General features: G+C 71.4%; 5 protein-coding genes across 5 annotated transcripts in view; 2 read left to right on the top strand and 3 right to left on the bottom strand.

Annotated features, from left to right (window-relative positions):
- Positions 1 to 3,506, top strand: part of AURANDRAFT_67885 (hypothetical protein) — a gene marked incomplete at both ends in the record, with an annotated part of 6,024 nt that extends 2,518 nt beyond the window's left edge. The window contains 3 exons of the mRNA XM_009043440.1: positions 106 to 1,549; positions 2,759 to 3,120; positions 3,185 to 3,506. Of these exons, the coding sequence (XP_009041688.1) occupies positions 106 to 1,549; positions 2,759 to 3,120; positions 3,185 to 3,506 (2,128 nt within the window). The remainder of the gene's footprint in view (positions 1 to 105; positions 1,550 to 2,758; positions 3,121 to 3,184) is intronic.
- A 2,621-nt stretch (positions 3,507 to 6,127) lies between these two features.
- Positions 6,128 to 8,176, top strand: AURANDRAFT_59615 (hypothetical protein; the record flags this gene model as incomplete). Its single annotated transcript, XM_009043441.1, has 2 exons — positions 6,128 to 6,148; positions 7,526 to 8,176. 2 exons carry the CDS (start codon positions 6,128 to 6,130, stop codon positions 8,174 to 8,176), a joined length of 672 nt encoding a protein of 223 aa, XP_009041689.1.
- A 93-nt stretch (positions 8,177 to 8,269) lies between these two features.
- On the bottom strand, positions 8,270 to 9,148 carry AURANDRAFT_59616 (hypothetical protein; the record flags this gene model as incomplete). The annotated part of the gene is made up of 1 exon (XM_009043444.1): positions 8,270 to 9,148. One exon carries the CDS (start codon positions 9,146 to 9,148, stop codon positions 8,270 to 8,272), a length of 879 nt encoding a protein of 292 aa, XP_009041692.1.
- A 3,421-nt stretch (positions 9,149 to 12,569) lies between these two features.
- AURANDRAFT_33800 (hypothetical protein) lies at positions 12,570 to 12,983 on the bottom strand (the record flags this gene model as incomplete). The annotated part of the gene is made up of 1 exon (XM_009043443.1): positions 12,570 to 12,983. A coding segment is annotated over one exon (414 nt), but the record flags the coding sequence as incomplete, so codon positions are not given.
- Positions 12,984 to 15,626: 2,643 nt separating this feature from the next.
- On the bottom strand, positions 15,627 to 16,013 carry AURANDRAFT_8542 (hypothetical protein; the record flags this gene model as incomplete). The annotated part of the gene is made up of 1 exon (XM_009043442.1): positions 15,627 to 16,013. A coding segment is annotated over one exon (387 nt), but the record flags the coding sequence as incomplete, so codon positions are not given.
- Positions 16,014 to 17,386: the final 1,373 nt, after the last annotated feature.

The raw sequence follows: 17,386 nt of genomic DNA on the forward strand, positions 1-17,386 counted from the left end.
CTCCGGCGCGCCGACCCCGACGCCCGCGGCCACGGGCTTCGGCGCGCCCGCGCTCGGCGCCGCGCCCGCGCTCGGCGCCGCCGGCGGCCTCTTCGGCGCCGCGAGCCCGGCGCCCGGCGCGTCGACGTTCGGCGCGTCGCCGGGCCTCTTCGGCGCCGCGGCCGCGGCGTCGCCCCTCGGCGGCGGTCTGGGGGGCCTCGCGGCGCCGCCCCAGGCGTCGCCGGCGGCGCTGAGCCTCAAGACGGACCCCTACGGCGCGGGCCTGTCGAACAGCGGCCTCGGCGCCGTCGAGCGCGGCTTCGCGGCGCTCGAGCGGCGCGGCGCGGCGCTCGAGGCGCGGCTCAAGGACGTCGTCGGCGTGTCGGAGACGGCCGCGGCGGGGCTCGAGGAGCGGACGGCGGACCGCGCGGCGCTCATGGCGGACACGCGGCGCGCGGCGACGGGCCTCGGCCTCGACGCGCCGGGCGGCCGCCGCGCGCTGAGCTTCGGCGGGTCCCTGGGCCTCGGGGGCGCCCGGGTCGCGCCGCGCGGCGACCACACGCCGAGCCGCGCGGCGCGGCCGTCGCTCGCGACGCCGTCCAAGGACGCCGCGCCGTCGCCGTCGGCGTTCTTGAGCCTGAGCCACCGGCGCCTCGTCATCGACCCGGAGGCGCGGTCGACGCCCGGGCGCCGCACGTCGCGGCCCTTCGGGGGCGACGCGCCCTCGAGCCACCCGGCCATCGAGGCCGCGCCCGCGCCCGCGCCCGCGCTCCTCGGCCCGCCGCCGCCGCCGGTTTCCGGTTTAGCCGCGCCGCCGACGCTGCTGGCGCTGTCGCCCAACGGCGGGCCGCCGCCGGCGTCCGCGCGGAGCTCGACGTCGGCGGCGCCGACGTCCGTATCGCTGCGCCCGCCGCCCACGGCGTCGCGCCGGTCCATGGACGACACGCCGGGGCCGAACCGCTTCGTGTCCGCGTTCGGCGAGTCGTCGCGCGCGTCGTCGACGCCGTCGCAGCAGCTCGACCGCGTCTTCGCGGAGAACGGGAGGAGCCCGGGGGGCGGCATCGCCCTGTCGGACAAGCCGCCGGGCGACGAGGCCGCGCGCGAGCCCTCGCGCGAGGCCGGCGACCCGCTCGACGACGACGACGTGAACCCGAACGCGCCCAAGCTCGTCAAGGTCGGCTTCGTCACGGAGCCGTCCATGGCGACGCTCGAGAAGATGTCCGACGACGAGCTCGCCGCCGTCCACGGCTTCGCGGTCGAGCGGCCCGACTACGGCCGCGTCGAGTGGCTCGGCCGCGTCGACGTCCGCGGCGTCGACCTGGACCGCGACGTGCGCATCTGCGAGCGCGACGGCCCGCCGGAGGTCGAGGTCTACGACGACGGCGACGCGCTCTCGAAGCCGCCCGTCGGCTCCAAGCTCAACCGCGCGGCCGTCGTGACTCTGCACAATGTGGGACCGGCTAGGCCGGACCTCGCGTCCGACGACGACCGCTCCAAGTGGCGCAAGCGCGTCGAGAAGGCGACGAAGAAGATGGGCGCGGCGCTCGTCGACTACGACGTCGCCGCCCGCGTCTGGAAGTTCAAGACCAACCACTTCTAGATGGGCACCAGCCCCGAGAGAGCAGCCACCACCCTCCCGCGCGCGCCACCACCACCCTCCCGAGAGAGTAGCCACCCCCCCGAGAGAGAAAGAGTAGTAACAACGTCTTGAGAGTCTTAGATGATCTCCAGGGTCGCATCTTTGTGCGTATATTTGTTCTTGTGGCGGTCAAAGAGCGCGACGACGGCCGCGCAGACCTTCGCGTGGACCTCGTCGACGGTCTCGTCGAACTTCTGCGTGTCCGCGGCGTCGACGCAGGGCACGGGGATCGGCGGGCCGACGACGCCGACGAGCGGCCGCTTCCGCGGCAGGAGCGGGCACCACCAGCGGCCGACGCCGAGGGGCAGGGCCACGCGGAATTTCCGGCAGATCCAGAGGCGGAGCCCCGTCGCCAGCGGCAACGGCGCGTAGAGCTCGTTCTCGCCGAACGCGTAGGACGGAATGATTGGGACGCCCGCCTCGACGGCGAGGCGCACGAAGCCCTTGCGCGTCTTCCAGTAGGCGATGTGCCGCCCCGGCGCCGCGCGCATCTGCTCGGCCTCGCCGCCGGGGTAGACGAAGAGCGACCGCCCGGAGCCGAGCACGCGCCGCGCGACGCGCCGCGACGCGTCGACGTTGCCGAGGAAGAGCAGGAACTCGCGGTAGAGCGGCACCTTGAAGACGAAGGACGCGGCCAGATCCCGCCGGTCGACCGGCCAGACGCCGTCGCCGAACCAGCCCGCGCAGTCCGTCATGTAGAGCGCGTGGTTGAAGCTGACGACGCCGTGCGGCGCGACGGCGAGGATGCCCTGCGGGCAGGCTTTCAATTTCTCCGGCGCCTCGACGACGAGCCTCACCTCGCCGAAGAGGAACGACGCGACGGCGCGCCAGCCGGCCCAGCACTGGAAGCCGCGCCGGCAGTCGCCGCCGGGCGCGAGCTCCTTGAAGGACCAGTACGACGGCAGGTAGGCGAAGACGGCGGCGGCGACGCTGGCCTGCAGCCACCACGGCGCCGTGGAGACGGCGTCCATCGCTGTGTATGCAGCGGACGGCGACGGCGACGACGGTGGCTTCTCAGGTGATCTCGAGCCGACTGCACCGTTTTCATGCGAGTTCAAGTTGCCTCAGACTTGCAGCTCACTGCTGAGAATCTGGGAGCATTAGCATTCGAAAGCACCGATGGAGAAGGTGCGCTACCAGGATGTGGAGATGCAGGCCGCGGCCACGGAGCTGCCCACGGTCCACGCGACGGTCGTGCCGCCGTCGCAGCCCATCGTCGTCGCCGCCCAGCCCGTGCCCGTGACGGCGCAGATCGTCGGGCAGCCCCCGGGCGCGCCGCCCGGCGGCTTCGTCGTCGCGGCCGCGGCGGCCCCGCGGCCGGCCCCCGGCCGCTGGATCGTCTCGACCTTCGAGCCCCTCTGCGACGGCTTCAGCTGCTGCGGCCCGCCCGAGCACAAGGCGTCCTGCCAGCTCTGGTGGTGCGCGTGCTGTCTGCCGTGCGTCGTCATCGGCCAGCTCAGCGAGCGCGTCGTCCGCAAGGGCTCGTACCGCGGCACGTTCTGGTGGCGCGTCGCGGCGCGGAGAAGGGTGTTCGAGAGATGTTTCGCGGGGACACCGCCGTCGTAGGCTCTTCGGCGCGTTCGTGCTCGGCGAGATCGTCAAGATGGCCATCGGCCCCCTGGGCCTCGCGCCCTTCTACTCGCTCGAGCTCGCCATCGACCTCCTGGTCTGGGCCATCTACGCGCACTACCTGCTGAAGATCCGCGCGCGCATCCGCGAGCGCGACCAGATCCCGGACGACGGCAGCCTCGCCGAGTGCTGCTGCGCCTACTGGTGCAACCCCTGCGTCCTCTGCGCGACGGCGGGCCACGACCTCAAGGTCGCCGGCCAGCTCTACGCGCCGACGGAGAACGGACAGATGGGCGGCCGGACGCTCAGCTGCTGCTAAACGGGCCTCCCGAGCTAGCCGCGCGCGCCCGCGGGCGTCGACGGCGGGCCGAGGCGGATCGGCGCGGGCCCGCGCGGCGACGCGCGCGGCGCGGGCCGGCCGACGAAGCCGCCGAGTAGGGAGTTCCAGAGCCGGACGGCCCTGGGCGTCTTCGCCTTGGCGGGCGGCGGCGCCTTGACCGGCGTCGCGAGGTCCTCGTCCGAGGACGCGGCGCCGTCGTCCGGGCCGAGCTCCGCGAGCGACCGCGACCGCGGGCTCAGCTTCGCGTCGAGGGCCGCGACGGTCTCGTAGCACCGCGCGAGCTCCGCGTCGACGTTGCCCAGAAGCTCCGCGAGGACGACGCCCCGGACGCCGCCGCCGGTCTTCGCCGGGGCGCCCTCGCGGATCTCGCGGAGCAGGAGCGCGTGGAGCACGTGGAGGCCCCGCGCGGTCGTCGCGTCGACGACGCGCGGCAGCCGCGGCGAAACGCAGGCGAAGACCTGGCGCGCCGGGTCCTGCCGCGTCCGCGCGCGGCAGCAGTCGAAGGCGACGCCGTCCTCGAAGGCCACCGTCGCGACGACGCGGTTCCCCGCCCGCAGGAGCGCGTAGGGGACCCGCAGGACCCAGGGCGGCGGCCGGCCGCTCCGCGCGAGCCGCGCCAGAGCCCGGCGCACGCTCGAGTCGCCGTCGCTGCCGTCGTAGCCCACGTAGCGGAGCGCCGCGCCGCGGACGACCTGTGTGGAAATCAACCAGTGAGCTCGGGTACGCGCACATTGAAGTCGGGTTGAAGTTTCGATTTCCGCGCCGCGGACGACGACGCGGAGCGCGACGACGAGCCGTTTGGTCCGCGGCTCGCGCTCGACGCCCAGCGCGACGTCGCAGGCGCGGGCCTCGAGGCAGGTCTCGGGCCGCGACGCGTCCCGGCACGCCACGTCGCTCGCGACGACCTCGACGCCGAGCGCGTCGCCGCTCCAGCGGTCGACGGCGAAGTCGACGGCGAAGCCGCGGTGGTCGCGGATCCACGCGACGAGAGCCGTCTGGAGGTGCGCGCGGCACAGGTAGCCGCAGACGACGATTGCCAGCAAGGGCGCGGGCGACCGCGTCGCGAACCACTTGACGACCTCGCGGCCGTACTCCGTCCGGAGGTTCGCGAGCCATCGCGCCGCGAGCGACAAATGGCCGAGCGCCGCCCAGAGCGCGGACGCGTAGAGTAAGAGCAGCGAGAGCACGGACCCGGCCGTCGACCGGCCCTGGTCGTCCTCGAGCGGGCCGTCCATGGAGTCGCGCCGCTTCGCGGGCTCCGCCGCGAGGGGCGCGAGCACGGCGTCGACGGCGTCGGCGATGCTCGTCATGGCCGCCGCGAAGAGGCCCATGGGCGGCGGCGGCGCTTTCGTTCGAATCGTGGGTTCATACCGGGGCGCCTCCGGCATGGACGCGCCGAGCCGCAGGGCGCGATTCATCAGTCAGTCAGGAGGCGCGTGTCGCGGTTGTTGTGCGGAGGGCGGCGCGCGTCGATGCGTCGAGCTGCCACTGCCACAAGCATCACTCGCTAAATCAGGCTGCTCTCCTCCTCCGAGAGCGCCACCGCCAGCACCTAGAAGATGGCCACCTTCGACAAGAGCGCCGTCGACGTCGCGGAGCTGAGCCGCGCGGAGGTGGACCGCGTCGTCGCGGCCCTGGGCCTCGGCGCGCCGGCGGCCTGCAAGAAGCTGACGAACGGCGGCTGCGCGGCCAACTACCGCGTCGCCCTCGCCGGCGGCGGCGAGGTCGTCGTCAAGGCCTGCGTCGGCGACGACGCCACGGAGCTCGCGACGAGCCAGCTCGACGTGCTGAAGCAGGTCGCGCTCCACGGCGGCGCGGCGCCGGCGGCGAAGTCGCTCAACGTCGTCGCGTGCCGGACGACGACGGGCGCGCCGGCCGCGGCCATCGCCATGGAGCTGCTCCCCGGTGACGCCTGCAACATCCTCATCCGCGACGGCGCGCTCGCCGAGGTCGCCGCCTTCGAGGCGCTCGGCGGCGCGATGGCAAAGGTCCACGGCGTGCCCCCGCCTCCCGACCTCTACGACGTCGGCGAGGGCGACTACGTCGAGCGCTACGTGCGCTGCGCGGCGCCCCTCGAGGCCCACCCGGAGGTCTGGGACGAGACGGAGCCCACGGGCTTCGTCAGGTGGGCCTGCTACAACGACGAGTTGCGGCTGCTCCGGAAGTCGCGCGCGGCTCTGGTCGACGCCGCGCTGCCGCGGGGCCTGCTCCACGGCGACGCCTACACGGACAACGTCATGCACGACGCGGCGTCGGGGAAGACGGCGCTCGTCGACTGGGAGGACGCGGCCGTCGGGCCCCTGGCCTTCGACGTCGCGACGGCCGCCGTCGGCGGCGCCTTCGCCGTCCCGGACGACGACGCGGCCGACGACGTCTTCCCCGAGCCCGCGGCGCCGAAGCTCGACGTCATCGCGGCGCTCCTGCGGTCCTACGCCGCGGGCCGCGGCGCGTTCGCGCGCGCGGAGGCCGACGCGTTCGTCGCCTTGATGCTCGCGAACGCGGTCGCGTGCGCGCTCTACCGATTCCACGCGTTCCACGTCACGGACCCGGGCGCGCCGCGCGCCGCGAAGCGGTCCTACCGCGAGATGCACGCCATCACCATGGCCCTCGCGGACCCGAAGGTGGCCGCGGAGCTCACGGCGCTCGCGGCGGGGGTCGTGACGGAGTCTTAAGCGAGATGGAGACTTAGCGCCTATCGTGCTTGCGGGGCTTTCGCGGGGGGCTCTACAAAGCATTCCGAAAGGTCACCGAAAGCTCACAGACGCACGTCCTTTTTCGAGCCTCACTGACGCGTACGAAATGAGGGTCGCAGGGCGCATGCGGTGTCTCCAGGTTTTGAAATCTCCTGCATGGCGCCGTTGCTCGATGTACAGTGCCATATCGCGCTGGCAGCGAGACCTTTCATCGTTCGCCATGTTCTGGTAGGGCAGCTTCGCCACTTCGGAGAGACGACCCCACATCTCGCAAGCCTGTCGCGCCTGCTCACCGATCGGCATGTCGACCGGCATTAATTGGCGCTGTTCCACCGAGAAGAAGATGTACGCGGAGCACGCGCCCATGGGCTTCAGCGGCGCCGCTCTAAGGTACCACGCGCCGACCGCCTCCGGGTCCCAGTCAAGCGGTTGCTCGGCGAGAGTTTGAGCCCCCCCCGCGGGAGGGTAATTGAGCATCCGCGCGCGCCGCGCCGCAGCGGCGCGGGCCGAGCGCTCGAGAGCAATGGAAGTCATTTCGAGCCGCGCGAGGGCGCGTCCGTCGAGGTAGTCCAACACGGCGAAGAGCACGGGCACCTGGCGCAGCGTGCCCAGGCTCTCGGATGGCCGCAGGCTCCAGACGCGGCCGTCGATGTTGCGAGGCGTGGTCGCATGCGTGTTTGACGCGCTCGTCGGCGTGTCTGCCGCGCGCGCGGGCGCTGGCGCGGAGCGCTTTGCAGGAGCCTGCTCCATGTCGTTGGTGCAGGCACCAGGTGGGTTGAAACCAAAGTGTCGGCAACATGCAGTAGGCGTCTTGAGACGCGAACGCGTGAGCCGCGCGCTTTGGCTGGGAGCTGTGCAGCGTGCCGTCAACGCCGCGAGCTTGTGATGTGGAGACGATGGCTGCCCATGACCTTTGTGCGCGCCGGCGGGTGTGTCGACGCGACAATGCGCGCGGCGCTGGACTCTCGCACTGCTGCGCGGAAAACGCGGTAAGCTTCGCAATTCGCGCGCCGTCGACTACGGAGGAGGCGCATGCGGCCATGCCGAACGCCGCGGCGCCGGCGACGGAGTTGCATGAATCCAGCTCAGCTTGTAGTTGCGCCCAGCCGATCAATCACGATGGCGGCCAAGCTCTTCGCTGTCGCGGCGCTCTCCGTTGCGTCCGCCCTCGTCGCGCCGCAGCCGTCGGCGCGCCATGCGACGAAGCTCAACGTCGACCCCATCGGCGCGGTGCTCGCCGGCGGCGTGCTCGCCGGCGGCGCGGGCCTGCTGCTCGCCGAGGACAACCGGGTCATCGACGACAAGGCCGAGGTCGAGAAGTACTTCAACGGCGAGACGGGCTTCGGGCGCTGGCAGAAGATCTACAGCGAGAGCGACGACGTGAACAACGTGCAGCTCGACATCCGCGAGGGCCACGCGGAGACGGTCGCCAAGGTGCTCGAGTGGGCGGACGCCGAGGGCCGGACGCTCTGCGACCTCGGCTGCGGCTGCGGCGACCTGGCGATCCCCATGGCGAAGAAGGGCGCCAAGGTCGAGGCGAGCGACATCTCCGCGGCCATGGTCAGCGAGGCGACGGAGCGCGCGGCCGCGGCCGGCGTGACGGCGAGCTTCGAGACGAGCGACATGGAGAACGTGAACGGCGCCTACGACACGGTGTCCTGCATCGACGTCATGATCCACTACCCGACGGACAAGATGGTGGGCCTCGTCGACAAGCTCGCGTCGCTCTCCACGGACACGATCTACGTGTCGTTCGCGCCGAAAACCCCGCAGCTCGCGCTCCTCAAGAAGGTCGGCTCCCTCTTCCCGGGCCCGTCCAAGGCGACGCGCGCCTACCTCCACAAGGAGGAGGACGTCACCGCGGCCCTCGCGAAGAACGGCTTCAAGGTCAAGCGGAGCCACCTCACGTCGCGGTCCTTCTACTTCTCCCTCGCGCTCGAGGCCGTCAAGGCGTAGGGGAGGGACGCGCGGGCGTGCTAAGTAGTTTCTCGTCGACAGACTCGGAAAGAAGCGTGGGCCTCTTGCAAGGTTGTTTTTACGCGACGGTCGCTAGACCATGCCCGCGGCCGTCGGGAGCTGGATGGGCATGCCGCGGCCGACGGAGCGGAGGTAGAAGTAGAAGAAGTCGCCCATGATGACGAGGTGGACCATCTGCGTCGCGAGCACCAACACGCCGACGTAGCGGTTGCCGTTGCGGTCCGCGAGCTCGTGGAACGAGTTCATCCAGAAGCCCATCTCGACGAGGCGCGAGAAGCCCAGCGCCGCGACGAAGTGGCCGATGAGGTAGTCCACGGTCGCGTTGGCCTTGGACTGCTTCTGGAAGAGGAAGAGCTGGGGCAGGATCGCGAACGACTCCAGATACATCGCGTAGGTCCAGCTCGTGTCGCTGATGAAGTCCTTGTTCAGGCCCGGGTGGAAGCAGGCCGCGAAGAGCAGCGTCGGCAGGATGACGACGAGCGCCCCCAGGCTCCCGGGCAACGGCGGCAGCGCGCCGAAGGAGTCGTTGTTCTCCTCGTAGGACCGCCCGTGGACGACGTGGACGAGGCCGAGCGCGGCGAGCGTCGCGCCGAAGGACGCGAACTCGACGCAGTGGTAGATCCAGTCGCCGGAGCGGTCGTAGGGCAGGTAGCCCTCGTGGCGCATGATGGACACGAGGCGGGACGCGAAGACGACGGCGTAGCAGTGCAGCGTCTTCGCCGACAGCCCCGCGGCGGACTGGCTCGTCTGCATCTTCGCGACGAGGAGCGTGATGCCGAAGCAGCGCGTCAGCGACGCGTAGGTGAGGAGGAAGCTAAAGTCGCCGTCGCTGAAGACGAGGTAGACGAGCGTCGACAGCATGAGGAAGCCGAGCCACGGCGCGAGCATGCTACTCTTCCGCGTGCCCTCGAAGAGGTCCCGCGCCTTCTTCACGACGGCGAAGCCGCCCATGGCGTCCGCGTTCGGGTTCTCCCAGGGCTTCTTCTCGCCCATGGTGCGCGGAGGCGGCGAGCGGCGCCGCGGATCGTACGCGAACTGCCTGGGGTGTGCGTCGGCGGCCTCGACGTCGTCGGGGCGCGCGGCGACGTCGGGCGCTGACGGCGAGCGACCGGCGCGTGTCCGCGCAGTGGTTTCGAGGTCTTCAGAGGGCTGCGCGCGTCGTCAGGGCGCGCAACACGCGACGGCGACGGCGGCGGCTTGGACGCGCGGAGGTCAAGCGCAAGGATTCCGGTGAACAGTGCCCCGATCAACGTACATCTAGGTGCACCCGTACGAAATATTAATAAAGATCAATCATCGAATTCCGGCCGGCGGAGCCAGAGTCATTAGTCGTCCATAGAGGCTGTACGTCGACCGCGCGCGCGGGCGCGGTGTCGCGGAGGTCCGCGGGCTGAAATCACGGCCAAAATTGGGTTATGCTCGTATCAAAGCAAGCTCGATGATACTCACGCGTTAATTGCACGTTTGCGATGACTTTTTGCGCGCGGTCGCTGGTTCGGGTCAGGAAATCGCAGGATTTAACTTCAACAAAAGTGCTGAAGTTCAACAAAAATGTTGACTTTTAAATCCAGGCTATCAGAATCTGAGTTTTGATCGGGGCACTGCCGGTGAAGTGGTTGTTGCAGTGCACCGTAGCCTCACCGTGCGGTGGACGCGTACTTGCAGCGTTACTTGGTAGCCTCGGGCGCGCGCATGAGGAAGAAGAGCGCGTAGCGCGCGCCGCGCTCGAGGGTCGAGACGCCGTGGGCGATGCGGTCGTTGTGGACCGTGAAGCTCCCGGCGGGGCGCCGCGGCTTCACGAGCTTGTCGTCGGCCGCGAAGACGAGGTCGCCGCCGTCGAAGTCGTCGTTCAGGCACAGTTGGAGAGTCTTGTGGTTGACGTCCGTATGGAAGTTGATGCACTGGCCGACGGCCGCGGACCGGCGGAGCACGATCTCGTCGACGCGGCCGCCGTGCGACGAGAAGAGCGCCTCGAGCGAGCCGTAGACCTTCGCTCCGAGGCGCGACGACGCCTCGCGGCGCGTCAGCGGCTTCTTGAAGTCGAGCACGCCGTCCGCGGCCCGGGCGCCGAGGTCGAGCTCCGAGCGCAGGGCCGCGCGCTGCGCCGCGGACAGCAGGCCCGCCGCCGGGAAGGACGCGAAGTACGGCGCGGCGCCCTCGGACCCGCCGCGGCGGCAGCGCGCCGCGATCTCCCGGACGACGGCGGCGGGCGCGTTGTCGAGCGTCGCGCCGGGCTGGAGGAAGGCGAGGCCGGGGCTTCCGGCGTGGTCACCAAAGATACCAATGTCGCCTCGCAGGTTGGGCACGAGATGGATAGTGTCGCCATCATCCATGTCGATGTCCTGCGGCGTCTGGTCCGGGCTGATCAGGTTGCCTTTGAAGATATACCGAAGAGGAAGTGTCGAGGACCGCTTATAAGTGTCGAGGACCGCTTCTAGCTTCGTCGCGTTCTCGATTTTGAAAGTGGTTAGCCTGCCGAGACAGTCTTTGACGTGAAAGTTCACAAAGTTGCCTGGGCTTGGCTCTGCTTCCTTCTTGACGCCCACCTTGGCCTCATCGCGCGGCGCGTTCGCTTCCGCGACCTTCTTCTTCTTCTTGCCCCCGCGCCGCCGCGGCTTCTTCTTCCCGCCGCCGGGCCCGTCCGGCGCGTCCGCGTCGTCCTCGCCGCGCTCGTCCGGCTCCTCCATTTTTTCCAGGTTGGAACGCGCCTTCTTCACGCCGGCGCGCGCCGCAGCGCTGAGCTTCGCGGCCATGGCCTCGAGCCGCTCGCCGAAAGCGTCACCGCTCAAGGCGGTCGCTTCGATCGCAGCGTCGACGGCCGCCTCGGCGGCCTTGACCACGGTTTCCTCAAGGCTCATGGTGTCGCGCACGCGGCAGACGGTCCAGAGCGCGAACTTTCGAGCCGATGGGCAACGGCAAGTTGCACAGCAAGCTGCGGACATGCCTTTCGAGGGCCGAGGCCTCTCTCGACCGCGTACGCACGCGCCCAGCGCCGCGTCACTTCTCGCGTCCGCAAAAGACGCCGATCCGCCCCATTAGCCCACTACCCCTCGGCCTCGGCGCCGAGGCCCTCGCCGACGCGCCACGTCGCGCGCGGGTCCCGGCCGCCGCCGTCCGCGGAGAGCGACACCTTGGGCCGCGTGAGCGGCGCCTCGTCGGCCGCGCGGTCGCCGAGGACGTGCGTCGGGATCTCGACCTTGGTGACGACGTCGCCGGCGTCCGAGTAGGCGTTGGCCGTCGTGTAGGGCGGCGAGTACAGCGTCAGCGAGAAGCATCGGTCGTCGCAGACGCAGCCGTGGATCGTGTCCGGGTGCGCGTACGTCACGCTGTCCTGGGCCATGGGCCCCGTGCGCGCGAGGTGCATGGCGCCGTCGGCCCCGAGAGCGTAGGTCGCCTCCTCGAGGGAGCCCTGGAGGATCTTGGTCCACTGCGCGGAGCCGCCGTGGTCGTGCACGGGGCTGTAGTTGCCGCGCTCCCACGCGACGAGCACGAGGTTGAAGGCGTCGTTCTCCGCGAGGAGCACGCGGCTGAAGGTGTCGGCGTTCCAGGCCGCGTAGCCCTGCCACTCGGCCTCGTTGAGCCGGCAGTTGTCGAGCAAAGACGATAATCTCTCGACGCGGTCGTTGGAATCGGTAACCGCGAACTCCTGCTCGATGAGGTTCACGAGGCCGGGGATGTTCGTGTAGACGTTGTTGCCCCGCGCGACGGCCGCGGCGAGGCCGTCGGACGGCGCCGACGCGTGGACGACGACGTCGCGCGTCAACCCGGTCTCGTAGGCCTGCGCGGTCATCGGCGGCGACAGCACGTGCAGCGACACGGCGACGCTGTCGGGCGACGGGTTCCGGACCACTCGCGGCGCCGTCTGCATCCAGGCCTCCTCCGTGAAGGCCGCGCCGTCGCTCTCGCCGACCTCTAGAGGCGTCGTCCACAGGGCCCGGTCCGTCAAACCTTCTTCCGGGAAATCCAGCGCGAGGCGCCCGTGGAGCACGCGCGTCCAGGAGCTGCGCCCCGCGCCGTGCACGTGCGGCAGGCTCGCCTGGCCGCCGCACCAGCAGCAGACGACGACGGAGAACTTGTCCGACACGTGCGCGAGGTGCCGCGTGTAATCGAACTCCGAGAAGCACGGCCCGCTCGCGAACTCCGTCCACTCCTCGGGCGTGAGCTCCAGGCGGTTCAGCAACGACGTCACCACGGCGTCCGTGGCGCTCGCGTCGTCGAGCACGGCGAGCTGCTCGAGCGTGTCGCCGAAGGCCCGGAGCGACAGCCCGCCGGACCGGTACCGCAAGCCCGCGAGGTCGTCGCGCCAGACCCCCTTCTTCTCCGGCGCGAGCGCGGCGACCATGGACCCGCGCTTCACCTCGCCCCCGGCGCCGAAGATGGCGCAGTCCTCGAAGGCCGGCGCGTAGACGTGCAGGCTCACCGCGATTCGCGACTCGTCCGGGTTCGCGATCGAGTGGACCCCGAGCGAGTTGTCCATGTAGGTCGCGTCGCCGCAGGCGACGCGGTCCGCGGGGCCGAGCTTCTCCCAGGCGCCGTCCCTGAACTCCGGCTCGTAGCGCTGCTCCTCGAGGGCCCCGCTCAGCAGCTTGACCCAGCACGCGGAGCCGGCGTGGTCGTGGATCGCGCTGACCTGCCCGACGTCCCAGCAGAGGAGCAGCGCGACGAAGCGCTCGTCGACGGCGACGATGTTCCGCGTGTAGCGCGCCTTCTCGTGCTTCTGGAAGCCCTGCCACTCCCGCGGGTTCAGCTCCGTCCGCGCGAGCAGCGTCCGGACCTCGTCGATCATCGCCTCGCTGTAGGGCGCGGCGGGTTCCCGCGACAGGCAGGCCTTGATCTGGCCCACGAGCGCCGACAGCGAGAGGTAGAGCGGGCCCGCGCTGTCCAGACTCCCCGTGCGCGGCCGCGACGACGGCGGGAAGAGGGGACCGGCCCGTTCCTCCGCGGGCGGCGCGGCCGTGTGCGGGGGCGCCGCGACGGTCGTCGCGGGCTTCAAGGGCTTGACGCGGCTCTCGGGCTTGGACATGAGGATCGCGCGCGTCGACGCGAGCGTGAGAAACGCCAGGATGCGTCGCGCCATGGCGAGCGACATCACGCGGAACACGAAGTTCGAGTCGTGATGCAACGGTCGGTGCTGAAGAGGTGCTGAAGCAGAAGTGATGCACTGCTCGTACGAGCAGCAAACCCGACTCGAGTCGGGCAGCGTCCTGCCGCTGGGATCCTCGGGGGCAACGGGCGTCGGCGGGTCCGCGGCCCTCCTCATGGTCGTCGCCTGGCGGGGCCTGCTCCTCGTCGCCAGCGCGGCCCATGCGTTCGGCTGCGGGAGCGTCTTCTGTGGCTCGACGATCACCGCCAGCGCCCCGGGCGCAGCGCCGGCCCTCGACGGCGCGGCGCGCCGCCTGCGGGGTCCCTACGCCAGAGGGAAGAAGAAGGGCCCGCCGCCGCACCATGTCGCCGCCTTCGTCTTCATCGGCGTCTTCGTCGTCTCGTTGGTCGCCTACGCCGCGCGAGAGACGACGGGCGCGTGCCGGAGGAGGCCCAAGGTGCCCGTGACGCCCTCCGCCGAGTCGCTGCGCGCGACGGCGCGCGCGGCCGTCGCCGAGCACGCGACGGAGGTCGAGATGCTGACGCTGACGCTGCCGCCGTCGCCCGAGCGGCCCGGGACCGCCGAGACGGCGGAGATCCCCGCGACGCCCGGGCCGCGCTTCGTGAGCCACGGCGAGTGCGCCATCTGCATGGAGCTCTTCGCGAGCTCGCCGGAGCGCGTCGTGCGCCTCGGCTGCGGCCACCTCTACCACCGGGACTGCATCGTCCGCTGGCTCTCGTCGCCGACGCAGAGCGGCCTCGCGCCCTTCCTCCAGTGCCCGCTCTGCAAGCGCGTCGTCACGGAGCCAGCGCCCGGGTCGCGGGCCGTCGCGCCGGAGTAACGGCACGTAGGAAGCTTGAAGCACAAAACCAAAAAAGCTCGTTAGGACTTGGCGCGCGCGGAGCTGAGCTCGCGGACGGCGTGGTCCGCCTGCTTGTTGCGGCGGAGGCAGGCGAGGAACGCCTTCTTCTTGATCTCGTGGACGACGCAGGCGTCGGACGCGCAGACGACCGTCGCGTTGCGCGGCTGGTTCGTCAGCACCGCGGCCTCGCCGAAGAAGTCGCCCGCGCCAAGCCGGCCCACGAGCTCGCCCGGCGCCGCGGCGCGCCCGTGCGTCTTGAAGACCTCGAAGGCGCCCTCGACGACGGAGAAGAGCGCCGCGCCCTTGCCCGACTCGCCCTCGGTGCACGCGGCGTCGCCCCGCGCGAAGCGCACGCTCCGCGTCGCCGACGCCATGCCCAGCGTCGCCTTGGCGTCCTCCAGCGCCCGCTTTCGCGCGACGTCGTGGAGCGCGTGGTCCGCGCCGCGCGCGTCGAGGCTCAGGCTCGCCAGGTCCGCCGCGTTGATGCCCACGAGCGACGTCGCGCCGACGCACGTCACCGTCGCCGACCGCGCGTGCGACGAGTCGAAGAGCGCGCCCTCGCCCACGAAGTCGCCGCTCCGGAGCGTCGCCACCGTCGTGCCGCCGATGGCCACGTCGACGGCGCCGCCGGCGATGAAGTACATGCACGCGTCGTCGCCGGACGCGTCCTCGCCCTCGCGGAAGAGCACGACGCCGTCCGGCTCCACGCGCGGCTTCAGCGACGTCAGCAGGCTCGACACGGACGCCGCGCCGCCCGCGAGTAGCGTCGACGCGTCCCGCGACGGGTCGGCGTCGCCCGCGGACTCGAGCGCGGCCGCGACGGCGTCGCGCGAGTCGCCGACGCGGAGCGCGCGCGCGACGAGGTCGTCGAGGCCGCCCGACGCCGCCGGCGCGCCGCCCTTGACGGCCTGGGCCACGAGGCTCGCCAGGACGCCGGCCTCGAGCTTCTGCTGGAGCCGCTTCCACCGCGCGAGGCGCCGGCTGCTCTCCGTGAGCGCCTCCGCGCCCGCCGCGCCGTGGAACCACGGGTGGCTCAGGCACTCCTCGAGGCTCGGCCGCTTCCGCGGGTCCCGCGCGAGCATGGACCCGAGCAGGTCCAGCGCCGCCGGCGACAGGAACCCGACGACGCGCGCGTCGCGGAGGCACGTCGGCGCCGCGTCGCCCGGGCAGCACCGCAGCACGTTCGCCGCGAGGTCCGCATCTTTTTCGTACGCGCCGTCCAAGTCGAAGGGGTGCGCGCCCACGAGCGCCACGAACAGCACGACCCCGAGCGCCCAGACGTCGACGGCCGGGTCCGTCCAGCACGCCGCCGCGGCCGCGTCGTCCTTGTTCCTGCCCGCCTCCAGCAATTCCGGCGCCTCGTAGGCCGTCGTCCCGAGGTGGAGCGCGTCCTTCCGCGGCGGCGCCGCGCCGTCGAGGAGCGCGCTGCCGAAGTCGATGAGCTTCACGGCCGCCGTGCCGTCCCGGCCCTTGCGCTTTAATACGAAATTCTCGGGCTTGATGTCGCAGTGGACGCACGACGCCCTCGCGTGGAGCCACTGGATGGCGCCGAAGACCGCCTTGAAGAGATCCGCGGCCGTCTGCTCGCTGAAGCCGCCGTGGTTCACGAGATGATCGAAGAGCTCGCCGCCGTCCACGAGCTCGACCGCGAGGCAGTGCGTCTCGCTCCCGGGCGCGCCCTCGGTCCACGCGCCCCGGAGCGCCGCGACGTTCGGGTGGTCGCCGCGCTCGCGCACGCGGCTGAGCGCCGCGACCTCGCGGCCCGCGCCGCCGTCGTCGTCGGCGGACCGCACCTTGATCTTCTTCAGCGCGACCTGCTCGCCCGTGGCCTTGACCGTGGCCTTGAACACGGCGCCGAAGGTCCCCTCGCCGAGCGGCTGCTTGTCGATGCGGTAGAAGCTCGAGCCGTCGGACGCGAGGCTCACCGAGCCGCCGCAGGCCGCCACGGCGACGTGCCGGCCCGCGCGCCGGAGCATGTGGCTGCGGGACATGGCTGCCAGTTGTGGCCAACAGAATAATAGCACGCGCTCGATCAAACGTCGGCTCATTGACGTTGCAAAAGGCAGCCCCGGGCGGAGAGCTCTCTCATCCAAAAACCGCCAGCCTCTCGGCCGTCGGCCGCCGCAACAGCGCGCGTCGGAGACCGCGGCTCGGACGACCCCCGAGCATCGCGGAGCCATGGATGACCAATCGATCGCCACCGCGCACACGAACGAGACGCCCTACCCCGGGTCCCGCGGCCAGGGCGCGAGCAAGAAGCACGACAAGGCCGGCGGCGCCCGGGGCGGCAAGACGCTGCCCGCCGTGACGAGCCCGCGGAGCCCGCGGGGCCTCCCGGAGGACGCCGGCGCCGACGCCCCCGCGTCCCCGCGGCGGCCGGCGCGCGACGACGACGACGCGTCGCACGCGAGCAGCATCACGCGCCACGAGGGCGCGAACCCGACCCGCGGCGTCGACATCGGCATGATGGCCCAGCGCGAGGTCCAAAAACAGTTCCAGCTCGCCGAGCGCATGCACCAGGAGCGGAGCCGGCGCGGCGAGCAGATGGCCAGGGACGCGGCCGAGCTCGCGCAGATCGACGAGCGCATCGCCTACATCAAGCGCGAGCGCCTCGACCGCCTCGACGCGGACCTGGCCCACCGCAAGCACATGCACGCCACGGTCTCCAAGGAGTTCGACGCCGCCATGAAGCGGCTCCACCGGCTCGTCGAGGACCAGCGCGCGACGGCGAACCGGTCCGTGAACCGCAACGCCAACGTCACCGGCAGGGTCATCTCCGAGGAGCTCGCGGCCGCGCGGGGCTACTCCATGAAGGGCAGGACCCAGCACAAGGCGACGCGGAAATTCTTCTCCAAGGCGAAGCCCGCCAAGCTCCCGCCGGTCGCCTTCTCGCCCGTCGTCCCCGCGTAGGAGCGCGGTTCGGCCTGTACATAGCGCGATACTTCGAGCCTACACATCACAGGGGGGGGGGGGGGCGCCGCCGCCGCGGCCCGAGGACCAACCCGGGCGGATGCGACGGCGGTGCCGGAGGGGGGGGGGGTGGGGTCTTGTCAATTTGTGCCGCGGCGCGCGCCGCGGCTTTCTCGCGCGAGAGAGGCGCCTCCGCGGTTCTCGTGGTGCGGCGGCGCCGGGTGCGTGCGGCGCCTCTGCGGTATCACGCGGGCGCGACGCGGTAGGGCGCCTTGGCGTCGTCGGGCGCGACGACGCCGCGCGCTCGCTTCGTGCTCTCCTCGACCTTGCGCGC

The sequence above is a fragment of the Aureococcus anophagefferens genome (genome assembly GCF_000186865.1).
Source record: "Aureococcus anophagefferens unplaced genomic scaffold AURANscaffold_54, whole genome shotgun sequence".
In the NCBI taxonomy this organism is placed as follows: Eukaryota; class Pelagophyceae; order Pelagomonadales; family Pelagomonadaceae; genus Aureococcus; species Aureococcus anophagefferens.